The sequence below is a fragment of the Copadichromis virginalis genome, linkage group LG23, assembly GCF_057382275.1.
Source record: "Copadichromis virginalis isolate Kocher_CV1m ecotype Utaka linkage group LG23, C_Virginalis_male_GT1.1, whole genome shotgun sequence".
Classification (NCBI taxonomy): domain Eukaryota; kingdom Metazoa; phylum Chordata; class Actinopteri; order Cichliformes; family Cichlidae; genus Copadichromis; species Copadichromis virginalis.
Genome location: NC_140639.1, coordinates 51822567 through 51836987, shown reverse-complemented (window position 1 = coordinate 51836987; position 14421 = coordinate 51822567). Strand labels below are relative to the sequence as shown.

At 42.2% G+C, this 14421-nt stretch overlaps 1 protein-coding gene across 1 annotated transcript in view; it reads right to left on the bottom strand.

The window, feature by feature from the left end:
- Positions 1 to 14421, bottom strand: part of chrm4a (cholinergic receptor, muscarinic 4a) — a 69707-nt gene that overhangs the window by 10871 nt on the left and 44415 nt on the right. The window contains exons 2-5 of the mRNA XM_085447762.1: positions 11510 to 12108; positions 9453 to 9607; positions 8865 to 9060; positions 8676 to 8765 (exon numbers count right to left, since the gene is read on the bottom strand). Coding sequence (XP_085303888.1) covers positions 8676 to 8765; positions 8865 to 9060; positions 9453 to 9607; positions 11510 to 12108 — 1040 coding nt within the window. The remainder of the gene's footprint in view (positions 1 to 8675; positions 8766 to 8864; positions 9061 to 9452; positions 9608 to 11509; positions 12109 to 14421) is intronic.

Below are 14421 nucleotides of genomic sequence, written 5' to 3'. Positions count from 1 at the left end.
GAAATAACCCCACTCAGAGAAAAGAACCACTAATCATTAATATTATTATAATCACTACACCAAATAGCTGCTGATATATGTCAACTGGACAGTAAACACAACCTTGTAGTTGTGGATTATTACTCGCGCGACATCTTGATTGTACACCTCCATTACAAGCCAGCAAGTGATTGCCTGCTTGAAAAGCCTGTGTGCCTGTGATGAGCTCAAACGCTATCCCCCACCTCACATATTATCTCAGCAAAAACTGTTCAGTAAGACGTACAACACTGGTCACACAACTTCCAGTCCCCATTATATGCAAGCTAATGGTGCAACAGAGAGAGGCATTGCTATGGGGAGGAGGATTCTTCGGCAGCAGGACCCCAACTGGCTCTCATACGCTACCGTGCCACGCCCATCACAGCAACTGGCCTAAGTCCTGCATAACTAATGAGTGGCTGACACATAAGGACAACAGTTCTCGTTCTAGCTCAGCAGCTGCAACCTCATTATATTCATTACACTAAGGTACAACAAAAGGATCTACAGGCGAAATGAAATTATTGTATCTTCTACAACAGATGTCATTCTACACCTCACTTGTCAGAGCTGCGCCCTGGTCAACTTGTGAAACTGGATGGTTAGAAGGGTTAAAAGACACCTGCAAAAAACATTGCCAAAGCTCCATAGCCTGGATCATACTTTGTACCGAGGGTTTGCTCACTTGCAGAAACTGAAGACAGGAGGTTCCACTGTCTCTCTATCAGACTCCAGAGTTTCGGGCCTGTTTGGTGTTTCACCCGACACCCTGCCCGCAAGGATCCTGTATTGGAGGCCCTGCCAACCAGCTGTGAGAGAACCTTGGACAGAGAAATCAGCTTGCTATGGGGAAACAGCTTTACCCTTTAGGTGTGTGGAAGTATGCTTTATTTAGAGTTAATGGGGAAATTGTGGTCAATTTTGATTTGTTTGGTATTCATGCTTGGATAATTGGAAAAATATATTTGTACTGTTGATCACATTTTGACCACATGTTAATTTGTGGCCCCTGTTCCAGGCTTGGCACACAGTCTGGAAGACTGAGGAGACAAACTGAGTCCCACGACTGGACAAGATGTATTTAGGCAGGCACCAGCAAGTGAAGATTTCTCTCACTAGAATCTGGGAAATCACTTCAGGCATCTCAGGAAGTGGAAGTGCTGCTGGACCTTCTTGGTGATGGAGGTGGTGTTGGTGGTCCAGGTGAGGTCGTTTGAGATGTGAACTCCCAAGAACTTGATGCTGTTAACAGTATTTAACCACTTTTCTGAGAATACGTGCTTCTTTTGGGATACGGACTCCTTCTGACATTTCTTTGGAGGTGGAGGAACACCAAAGTAATTGCTTAAAGGAGCTTCTTCGACATCTTTAAGAGTTCTAAAAAAATGTCCTCCTCCAGAAAATCTTATGTACGCAAACGCGTGTTGCACCTTCTTATCGCGCGTCTTTTATTTTGAAAGCGCATGCGCACCTGCAGACCACTTATGTGCACCCCTGTGTATAGAGTTTGCAGGATGCAAAGCGACCTTCAATAACAACTACTTCCACTGCTAATAAGAAATGACATCATTCGACCTGTGGCTTTGAATAAAAAAATTAAATAACAAAATTGCCGCGCTGAGTAGAGAATTTCTTGCCTTCTTAATGAGGTTGGGACCATCAGTTGTGCAGAAGTCAGGTTGGCGCACGGCTGACAGACCTATTAGACAACTGTTAGAATTCATATTATGACAAGAACCAATCAGCTAAGTAAAGAGAAACAACAGCCCATCAATACTTTAAGAACTGAAGGTCAGTCAGTCCAGAAAATTGCAAAACTTTGAATGTGTCCCCGAGTGCAGGAGGAGGTGTGAGGGTGTGGGGGTGCTTTGGTGGTGACACTGTTGGGGAGTTATTTAAAACTGAAGACACACTGAACCAGCATGGCTTTCACAGCATCCTGCAGTGACATGCATCCCATCTGGTTTGCGTTTAGTTGGACCATCATTTATTTTTTCAAACAGCACAATGACCCCAAACACACCTCCAGGCTGTGTGAGGGCTATTTGACCAAGAAGGAGAGTGATGGAGTGCTGCACCAGATAGCCTGGCCTCCACAGTCACCTGACCTAAACCCAATGGAGATGGTTTGGGATGAGATGGACCGCAGAGTGATGGCAAAAGGGCCAACAAATGCTCAGCATCTCTGGGAACTCCTTCAAGACTGTTGGAAAAACATTTCAGCAAGAATGCCAAGAGTTAAGAAAGCAGTAATGAAAGCAGAGGGTGGATATTTTGAAGATTCTGAAATTTAAAAAACAAAACAAAACACGTTTTATTTCACAATGTTTGTTCACTACATAATTCTATATGTGTCCATTCATAATTTTGATGCCTTCAATGAGAATCTACAATGTAAACATTCATTAAAATAAAAATAAATGAGAAGGTGTGTACAAAACCTTTGACTGGTCTTGTACACAAAAAATAATAATCAATAATCAAGTGTTATTGATGAACACATTTCCTAGTGTGTTTCAGATTGTCCATAAAAACACTTGATGTCCAAGAACAGAACAGATGTCAACATGTCCTATTTAAATAAATATAAATATAAAGTATCAAGAGTAATGTGTTCATAGTGTCATTTTCACTTAGCCTCCATCTCACCCTTCTGCTAGCATACTCTTGCCCATTTCCTTATGGTTGACTCCATGTACTTAACCTACATCTCTACTTCTGCTCCACTGTTATACCTCCCGCTCCTTCACACACATGTATTCTGTCTTTCATTCCTCAATATACCTGCTGTGAATCCGTTCCAGTTCTTTCTAGCCAACCGCCTACACTGCATGACAACTGCCTAAATGCAATGCAGGCAACTGGCTTGAATGTGGCCCCAGAAAGTACCGGGTAATTATGGCGTTACATGGTGAAATATTGTTTGTTTTTCTGAAAATTCACCATGAAATAACCCAGTAAAATGACTTACGCTGTACTTAAATTTACTTACAGTCGAATTATTTAATTGTTTCCTGTAAAAAAAGAAAAAACATGAAATTGCACATAGTTACAGAGTACATGTGCCTTAGTCACAGCTCTTACAGTGAAACATTTCACTGTTTTGCAGGTGCTGCAGGTGACTCCATAATATGACCGGCACCCCAGAAAGCACAGGGTACTTACAGTGGAATTGTTTCACTGTTTGCTGCAAAAACCTGACTTGTTGCTCACAATTACAGACAGACTTGCGCCTTGTTGCCCTTACATTGCATGTAATTAAAGGGTACTTGCACCCTGGAAAATACAGGGTGTTTACAGTGTCATTGTTTCCTTGTTTCCTTCCTCATGGGACAATCTATGTATTTTTAAAAATTATTGAGTGACCTCCTAAGTTTACATTGATTAAAATTACCATGAAGAATTGGCGGCGCCTGGTGCGATGCATTAAAAACTTTGCATCGTCTCCAGTATGGTCCGAGTGGCAGCTTCCACATTGGTCCTTGGCCCTGGGCCATTTACACAACAGTAACAATGCACTGTGAAAATTCTCTTAGTAAGTGAAGCAAACGCAGGGAGACAGGTAAAACATCAGGAGAGAACAGGGATTTCTTCACCACTTTGTTACTCAACTAATTCTCATTACTATAAAGGCAGAGACCCCTGCCGAGGGCAGAGGTTCTCCAAAACCACTGATTTCCAAGTCAGAGTGTAAGTCCCGCTGCTGGAGCCAAGTCTCCTCAGAGGGATGAGGCAGGCATTTCTGTACTCAACAATGCCACCTTTATTATGTAAAGTCTCTGTTGCACTTCTCATCTGCCCCTCTGATTTAGTTCTCCAGCACTTGTTAACCATGGAAAAAGTATGTCAAAGGATTTTGCTGAGTAAGGGTCCCTGAGCTGCATGTTGCTGACATCAGGATCCTGAAGGAACAAAAGGGACTCTCGACTGTATCGAAGAATAGTCGAGAGTCCAGATGTCCAACACTGACAGATAAACATCAGGGTGAGGAAAATTAAAAACTAAAATGAGCCATAGTGACTCAACATCGACAGTCGTGAAACAAATGATTAACAAACATACACACTGCTGCTGCTGTATGTCTCCATTGTCCAGTGCCACGTAGTAACCCTCGGCTTGGCTCTAAACATTTAGAGTGAGCACTGAAGAGTCAGAGGACACAGCCAAAGTTTGGTACCATGAGCACAGCTTTTTGCAACCAACCTGCACCAACTGTGCACTTGTTTTGACATCTTCTTCTGGTTTTCCAAATAAATGAAGACTTATCCTGGCAACTATCAAGAATTAATTACTTATAATATTAAAATGTATTAAAGACATTGCACCACTCATGTTCTCATTCTGTGTAAACTGCCCTTTAATGCAGCAGTCACAATGACTATGTTACTAAAATATTATCAGGATATCTTCCAACGGTTCTGACACATCGTTCAACTGCACAGACTTTTTCCACCATTAAAGGAGGACAATTGTCTGTCATAGTATAATACAATGACATAATATCATACAGTGGGTAAAGTAAGTATTGAAGTATTGAACACATAACCAATTAGTAAATACATTTCTAAAGGTGTTATTGGCATCAATTTCTCACCAGATGTTGGTAACAACCGATCCAATCTATACATGCAAAGAAATCAAACCATGTCCCAAAGTTAATTTATGTGTAATACTGAGAAATGACACACGGGGAAATGTATTGAGCGCATGAAGAAAAGAAGGCACAAAAAGGATGAAAAGTCATTAAACCAGGTGGAATCTGTCAATAATTAGAAAGTAATCCTGCCACTTATTGCAAATTAAGATTAGCTGTCAGTGATGGCCTATAAAAATGTGTCTCATTACAAAGGTGTCAGAAAAGAAAAATTTCACGATGCTCACAAATTTCAGAAGCTCTTTCAAGACATTTGCAAGTTTATTAATAACATTTTAACCCCAAAGGGACCCGACATGACTCCGTGGGTGTTTTTGCCTTTTTTTATTTCGGCACAATCAGTTTTTACTGTAGCACAACGGTGCTCTCCTCTCTCTGGCCTGGCTGCTACTGAAATAGAGAAGGCTGTGACAAACCAGCCCCCTGATACCACACCCTGAACCTGCTGCTCCCTCCTCCACCAACCACACCCCACCACAAACATATTTATGGCATTGGTTACAGAAGAATTTCTAAAGTACCATTTCTAAGGTACTACTGAAGGTACCAGTGAGTACTACTGGGGCCATAATCCTGAAGTGTGAAGAACATTTCATCAAAAACTGGACACAGAGTTTTGGACAGAGGAGTAAAAAGAATTATCAGAAAACTTGTCCAAGAGCCAAGTACCACTTGTGGAGAGCTATGGAAAGACCTGGAATCAGCAGGTACAATTGTTTCAGAGAAAACAATAAGCAGCCATGGCCTTTATGCATGCCAAACACGCAACACTTCATTGCTGGAAAAATCTCTGGCTTCATCCAAGCCTCCATCTTCATCTCCAGTCCGCACCTGGGTCCATATGTCTCGATATACGGTCTGCCTACACAGACTGTGACAGACAGGACTTATACTAACTCATAATAAAATGGATAATCAAACACACGGTGAATGAAAAGGGGTGAGAGAGGGAGAAATGCTCAGTGCATCATGGGAAGTCTATTGCAGCATAACTGAGGGTCACCAGATCCAGCCCTAACTATATGCTTTATCAAAATGTTTTAAGCCTAATCTTAAAAGTAGAGAGGTTGTCTGTCTCCAGACTTCAAGCTGGTAGCTGCTTCCACAGAAGAACAGCCTGTTGGAGCAGCAGGAATGGAGTCTAACAGACACACTGATGGTTTGGAGGAAGTAATTACTGAAGTTATCTCAAAAAGATCAATTGGAGAAAACGTCTCTAGATGAATATCAATGGTACTGAAAGTATTGGACATAATGGTCATGTCATGGTCCCCGTGTCTCTCCGGCTGGCTCACGTTGGGCTACGGTGTTGTTTTTGTGTTTCTCCGTCCCTCTCGCTCTCTCCCTCTCTTTCCCTCATTGTCCTCAGTCTGCCTGGACGGAGCTAATTACTGGGCTCCTGCTTTTGGCCTACGCACCTGCGTTGATGGTCCGCACCTGCCACTGATTAGTTCCTGTTTTCCCAGGCCAGCTATTTAAGGTTGTGTCTCAGAGCAGCTCATCGCTGGAACGTTGAACGCCCGGTGTTCATAAAGCCCCAGCTAGTCTACAAGTTGTCTTTGTAATTGCTTGCTTCTGTGTAGGTTCCCTGGACCTGTTCCCTGGACCTGTTCCTGTTTCCTGCCCTGGATCCCCGTGTGGCTGTATGACTAGAGTGTGAGAGCAGAAAGGCGTGAGTGGCAGAAGAGGAGTGAGTGCAGACTGAGGAGAGTGTCACGGAGGACAGAGTGGACGAGCTATCACTGAAGATTCGTGTGTTTGGATTTCCTTCCCCCCCTGGAACCCTGGACCCCCGCCTGTCACTTGTAAAATTATTATTCAAGAGACAGGCAAATTTATTATAATGTTGCAAGATTATAATAAATTTGTGAAGTAATTCATGAAGTCATTACTTCCTGTCATCAAGGTTAAAGTTCTTCTTCCATACGAGACTCACTCATCCATGTCTTTATAGGCCTTGCTTTGTGTTTTGGTGTGCAGTCATGTTGGAACAGGATGGGGTCATTACTAAACTGCTCCCACAAAATTGGTTAACAATTCCTTTCACTAGAACTAAGAGGCCGAGTCCAAGTACTTAGAAACGGTGCTTGCTGTCAGACAAGTTCTCCGGTCAACTGCCAAACCCAGACCCAGAGAAGCATGATTCATCACTCCAGAGAACACGTCTCCACTGCTCTAGAGTCCAGTGGTGGCGTACTTTACACAGCTGCACTCAATGCTTTGCAGTGTGCCTGGTGACGTAAGGCTTAGATGCAACTGCTTGGTCATGAAAACCCATCCACGAAGCTCTGCACACCAGGGGTCGACAACTTTCTGTTGATGAGTGCCATGTAAAATTTCCTCAGAAGTCAATGTGCCATATCAACCACTGCATTAACAATAAATGTGATAATGCTCAACAGTTTCACACTATAATGAACAACTTAACAGCAAAGGAACTGTACAACAGAAAATGCAAATGCTATTTAAGGTCTCATCACAACAATGTTAAGAAAAAATAAACTGGGGCAATGTGACCTGTTTGTTAATACAGAGACACATGTTAATGTGATCCTGGTCTCCCACTCAGAGACACAGGTCTCCCAGTGTCCAGCATTCAGAGGCTGCCTGAGGACTCATGTGAGAGAAAACCTGCTCACACAGACATGTAGAGCCAAATACTGTCAATAAGGCCTCTGCAATGTTCTGAAGACAGTTAAACCTGTCAGGTAGTGATGTCCAGCAGGTGCAGCTCCATGAACACGCACAGCTGTGGATTCCAGCTGTGTTGGTAGTTCATTCGGATGTATCCGTGTATCTCCGTGGTGCTGATGCTGCGCTGAGCCGACAGCTCCTGAAGCTTTTGAAGAGTCGGGATGTGGAAATTTCAACATCGCTTGAAAAAACTGCCAGCCAGCAACGTCCCTCTCACTGGTAGGCTAAGTGATTTTTAGCCAGTTACAAGTTGAATCTGGGAGTTGGGGTTGTTGGCTAAGAGACCGTCATTATGCGAGCTAATTTGCGATGTGCACTGGTGGCTTGGCCTTAGATACTTGCTTTTTAATGCACCCTCTCAAATTAATTCACTGTGTGTTGTGCCATCAGTTAACCCTTCACGTGCCAGTTGTGTCATGAGTGCCCAGGGTTGCCGACCCCTACTCTACGCACTGTTCTTGAGATAATCTGAATCTGACTCTGCAGAAAACTGCCAACCTCTATGCACTATGCACCTGAGCATCCGCTCTCTGATTTTACATGGCCTACAACTTCTTCCCAACTTGCTGTTCTTCTCAATGCCTTCAACTTTGTTATAATGGGGGTGGCTGTAGCTCAGGTAGTAGAGCAAGTCACCTACTAACTGGAAGGTGTCAGGATTTGTGTGCGGATGCGAAGAAGTGACCCGAACGCAGGACTCGTGGATAGTGATGACCAGAAGATGGTTTATTATAAAGAGTGGATGAACAGAAGATGAACGAACACTGACTGGCTGGATAACTGAGAGCACACACGGGAACGATGACATCAATGACACGAGGTGAACAGAAGGAAACTGAAGACTTAAATACTCTGAGTGATGACGATGACGATTGGAGACCGGTGAGTACACAGCTGAAAAAAGCGCTTGTGCGAATGGGTGTGAATGGGTGAATGAGGCGCTTTGAGTGCTCAGAGTAGAAAAGCGCTTTATAAGAACCAGTCCCTTTACCATAATACCACTAAAAGTCAACTGTGGAATATTTAGTAGTGAGGAAATTTCATGACCAAGCACAGGTGGCATCCCATAATGGTACCATGCTGGAATTCACCGAGCTCCTGAGGGCAACACTTTCTTTCACAAACGTTTATAAAAGCAGTTTGAGAGTAGGCTCTGATTGGAACAGCTGAATTCAATGATTTGGATAAGTCAGTGAATACTGTTGGCAATGTTAGCTATGTACAAAGCTGTTCAGTCTTTTCACTTAATTTCTCTATGGAAATACGTATTTAAATAAAAGCAGTTGTATACATTTTAGACACAGACCTCAGATGTTATTTGGTTGTTGGAATTGTCCTTTGGTTCTCTGGGGGGAATAAAAGCTGTGGAGGAATCATTGGAGCTCTCTTTTTCTTCCTAGATAGATCAGACAGATAAACATAGTAGCCATGAAGTTTTCAACTGCTCACATGTTGTAGCCATAAGCACTCACTTCAAAGAATTAGTAGATGGTACCTGTGTGAGTCTTGGCTGTGCCAGAGGCTGAGGCTCAGCAGCTTTTGATTCATCCACTTTTCCATTCTTCACAGCATCCAGTGCAGTGGTGGTGGAGTCCAAACTGAGTTTTGGAGTTGAGTGGGGACTGGCATGAGGACTGGTCTCATTGTTGTTGTTCTGCTTCAACAGGTGACTATTCATTAGGCAGGGAGTTCTAGGAAAATGACACGTACAGTAACTGTTGTATTAAACAGAAATTTAAGAATGAATTGGTTCAAAATCTATATAAATGTGATAAACGTGTCTGGCTGGATACATAGATAAGTTTGACATAAATGTCTACCACTTTGTCTACATTATAAAATCCAGAATGCTTCATTATAGATTTATTTATTATTAATACCCTCGGTTTATTTTCCATGTTCTAGATACCATCAAATTTTAGTTAAGAGCAGCTATATATATAAAAAATCCAACGATACTAGCAACCTGCAAAATTTACTTTAAAAAAACTTTCTCCATCTTGTGGCTTGCATTTTTGTTGCTCGTCTTAAAGTAATTTGCAAGATATGCGAATGAAATAATTGGATTCCTTTGATGTCTTACTTCATTCCCTTCTTTTCTTTCTTCTCCGGTTTGTGTTTGGAGACCCTGCTCCTTGAGGCCAGGGAGATATGGATGTATAACACTGTCATGATGATGACAGGGAGATAAAATGCTGCTATTGCTGTTCCAAATGTCACAGCAGGATTAGAAAGGAACTGCAGGAAGGAAAGAAAGGAAAAATGTTACATAAAGCAAGTATGGTCAATATTTTTACTACATTTACAGATACAATATACATCATGTACCAGAACTTTGATTATTGTTGTATTTGTAAACTCACAGAATTAGTTATAGCATTTCTCCATTAAAGTTAATCACAGGTAAACATTTAAGAGCTGAGGGAAAAACCACGTTAGTGTAACAATAAGAATCCTAGCTGAGGTTGACTGGGGTAGACTGAAAACAGATAACACTGTTTATAAACTCCAGACCAACATCATTATACGTTATGGAAGCTACCTCTGCCAGCTGGGGGTATTTTTACTCCCTCTTGACTACTTCCAGGTATCTGAGCTTTTATTACTGATTCCCGATTACTGAAAGGGAACTTCATGAGCAGGCCTTTTGTGGTTTGCATTATTAATGACAAATAGATGAAAATCTGTGAGGCCTCACATTTTAAACTAACAATTACTAAGGATTTTATTCAGAATAATGAAAGACCATTCAATAATAACCTTTACAAAACCTTGCAGTCATTCATTACACATGAAGTTACTGATGGTTACAGCTTCCAAAGACAAGTAGGAATCTGACTTTAAGGAACTGAATTTATCTTTCCAGGATCTTACTGGTTTCTCTAATTGCTGTAGTCAAAGGAGCTTGCAAAGAAAAGCGTCTGGACTTCTTTAAGTTACTTGTAGACGTTTCACCTCTCATCCGAGAAGCTTCTTCAGTTCTAAGGTCAAATGGTGGAGAGTCCCAGATATAAACCTAGTGGGAGTTTCCCCCCACAGAGGGACAAAGGACCCCCTGATGATCCTCTAATCGCCTGAGCCAAGATGTGAAACTGGGTGTGGGTCACAATCAGCCAGAGTTTCAGGTGGGCTCATTGTGAAACCTGGCCCCACCTTATCATGTGATGTCCTGAGGTCAGATGGCCCAGGATGTGAGTGGGCGTTAAGGCGTCTGGGGAGGATCTCAAAACTGGATTATAGATGGCAGAGACACCAACTCTCTGCTTTTCTTTGCAAGCTCCTTTGACTACAATGACCTGGATGACTGAGAACCTTCACAGACATTCTGAACAAATGCAAATTCCAAGATACATTCAAACAACATGTATACAACACTGGTCAAAAGGTTTAGAACCCCCCAGTGTTTCCAGTTATTTATTGCATTTCGAGTCACTCGAGTCCAGTGAATAGCTTGAAATGGTATAAAGATAACTGAAGTGCAAGAGGTTTTAAAAAAAAGGTAAGGTTACACAGAATTAGACAAAAAGGCCTTTTTAGGGAACTCAAAATGTATTTAAAGCTGTTCTGCAGCAATGGAGGTTGATCGAGTCTTGAAAGCTGGTGCTACTAATTCCAACTTTTCTGGATTGGGCAGCAGGATTTTTGTATTGTTTAGACATTTTTTTAAACAATACGATCAGGCTTTCAAACCAAAGAACTCATTACCAGCTGTTATACTCTACAGATCTGTATTTTAGTGGGTTGTTAGCCACTTTCAGTTTGTTCAGTGAGATAATGTTATTGTTCTAGTTTATCAGTTTGCATCTTAACCTTTTTATTACCAAAAACTAGAAAAGCTATCAAGACTGCCAAAATCACTGACATCTCTGGCAGTCACAGCTGAATCAAGAGTAGGCTAACAGCACACAGTGGACAGCAGGACACTTCTACTAATAACAAAATTAAGTTAATTATAATGATTCAATGGAGCCTTTCTGTTCGAGTAAACTTAAACTTACTCGAACAGAAAGAGTGAAAAACAAAGTCGATTTCTCAGTAACTTTGTAGACTCTGTGTTTGTTTACATTGCACTTCCTCATTCCCTGCTGTATCTGATCAATAGGATTTTATACACAACACTGTACATAGATTTTGTTGTACCTGAATATAACACTCTCCAGGTGGCACCGTTCTCTGTCCAACGATGAACTGCCAGAACAAGATGGCAGGAGCCCATAAGATGAATGACAGGATCCAAGCCGCTGCAATCATTAATCCTGCCATCTTAGTTGTCCTTCTTGTGGGATACGTAAGGGGTTTGGTCACACAGAAATATCGATCGAAGCTGATAATTAACAGATTCATCACAGAGGCGTTTGACACAACATAATCTAAAGCTAGCCACAAGTCACAGACCACCGGCCCAAGTGGCCAGTAGCCAACAATAATGTAGACTGTATACAAATTCATACTGAAAACACCGATGATCAAGTCAGCGCATGCTAATGAAAACAGGAAATAGTTATTGACAGTTTGTAGGTGACGGTTCACTTTGATGGAGAGCATGACTAAAATATTTCCTGTAACAGTCACAAAGCTCAACGATCCTGTAACCATAGCAATAAAAAACATCTCCAAAGCTTTGTATGGACTTCCTGTTCCCACTCCACTCTCAACAGCAGAACAAGATGTTGAATCATTGGTGGATATGTTGCAGGATGTGTTGGAGAACAGGTCAGTCGTTTGGTTGAGCAATGAGCCTAAAAGAAGAGAAAAACAAGAGGATCGATTGAGAGAAATACGCACTGTGCTGCTGTAAGGTAACAACAACAAAAGTTGATTTTTTTAAATGTGGGAGACGGATTTAAACACCCACAGCAGCAGCTGGGTTTGTGACAGATCAAAATAGAGAAAGAAGGCTTTGCTTTCTAAACAGGGACAGTAAGAACATTTAGATGCAAAGAGGAAAAAGTAACAAGGTGATGACATCAGGGTAGACAGCTACATATAAAAACATTTACAGCTGTTTGAATTTAAAGAACTTAGTTGTAAACTTATTAGCTTCTCAATCTCATTATCCAGTATGTTCTGTCACACACACACACACACACACACACACACACACACACACACACACACACACACACACACACACACACACACACACACACACACACATCTGTATCTTGTGTATTTTTTTAATGTTGACGACCCTTTGTGTTTTTGTTCTTATTGCATCGCTTTTATTTTTGCAGCCTTTGTTTTTTCTTTCCCCTGCTGGTCACCGTTGTCATTGCTGTGTTTCACATGTTTTGAGTAATTACTTGGACCGTTTCTCCCATTCTTCTTTACAAGCTCCATCAGGTTGGATGGGGAGTGTTGGTGAACAACCCTTTTCTAATCTCTCCAGAGATAATACATTGAGTTCACATCTGCGCTCTGGCTGGGCCACTGAATGTCCTTTGTTATCTTGGCTGTGTGATTAGGGTCGTTGTCCTGTTGGAACATGAACCTTCTCCCCAGTTCATGGTCCAGAATGCTCTTGAGTAGGTTATTATCAAGGATGTCTCTGTTCATCTTTCCCTCAACCCTGGCTAGTCATTCGCCACGTCATTGTAGGGATGGGCACCACTGTCAATAAGCACCTATGACTGCACACCAGCCCACCCAACCAGCTTCATTGTCAAATATGCCTAACATCTCATCTCGCTCATGTCTGCACTTCCTCTGTGTCCTAAGCAAGAATAACCTGGACCAGAGGCTGCTGTCCTTCTATCGCTCCTCAGTGGAGAGCATGCTCTCCTACTGCCAGGGTGCTTGGTACGCATGGGTGACTACTGAGACAGGAAAGCTCCACAGAGGGTAATTAACACTGCCCAAAAAATCATTGTCTGCCCTCGGGTCAATCAGACTCACAAACAGCTTCTTTCCCTGGGCCATTCGGACTGTTAACAAACACTAACCTGCCACACACCCCCCCCGCCTCCCCAATCTGACCCATGATCTGAGTAACCGCCGTTACTCGGGCCACACACACTGACTCTATTCGGACCAAGTCTTTTTTTCTTTGCACTACTTTCACACACTTTGCAACCTGTTCTCTAATGTGTGTCCGTTCATCATGTGCCTTTCTTTTATTTTTGTATACATTCCTCTTGTTTTGTATATATTTCTCTTGGCTGTTATTTATTCCTGTCTACTATTTATATTTTATTCCAGCACAGTTGGTGTGGAGCAACCTCAATGTCATTGAACATGTACAATGACAATAAAGGGCTATTCTATTCTATTCTATTTTGCTAAGTGGCATTTTATACCTGAAATTAGTTAAAGGTTTTCAGAATAACTTTTTTGTCTACTCTTTAGACATTAAACATTGTGTCCCACAGAAAGAAAGCAACACTGAAAGTTCTGCCCAGCTTTGTCCAGGAAGATAAAACACACAGTTATTCATGAAGGGTTTGATCCATCCAGCCACAATTCTTTAAAAGAAAAATCATTTATATGGGTTTGGGTTGCAGGGACAGCAGCAATCTTAGGAGCTTATCTGGGTGAACATCGAGATGTTCCCAAGCCCCCCCAGAGATATCATCTCTTCCCTAGTCTGCCCCTGGACCTCCTTCCATTTGGACACCTAGGAGGTGCATTATCCAGAGGTATCCGAGTCAGATCATGGAACCACCTCAACCGCCTCCTTTCAATGTGGAGGAACAGCAGTTCTACTCCAAGTCCTTCTCGAATGACCGAATTCCTCAACCTATCTCTAAGAAAGTGCCCAGCCACTCATATCATGCCTGCGACCCGATTCTACCCAGAGCTCATGAAGTAAGGGTAGGAATGTAGACTGACCAGTAAATCGACAGCTTCACTTTTATGCTCAGCTCTCTCTTCTGCAAGTTCCTACCTCATGAAGCCAACAGAACCACATCATCTGTAAAAAGCAAAGATGAAATCCTGGGAGACCCTCCACCACTTGGCTACCACAACAGATTGGCACAGCATATGCATCAGTGCAAGTGCCACCCCAATCCACCTGTCAATCTGTGTCTCCCTTGTGAACAAGACTCTTGAAC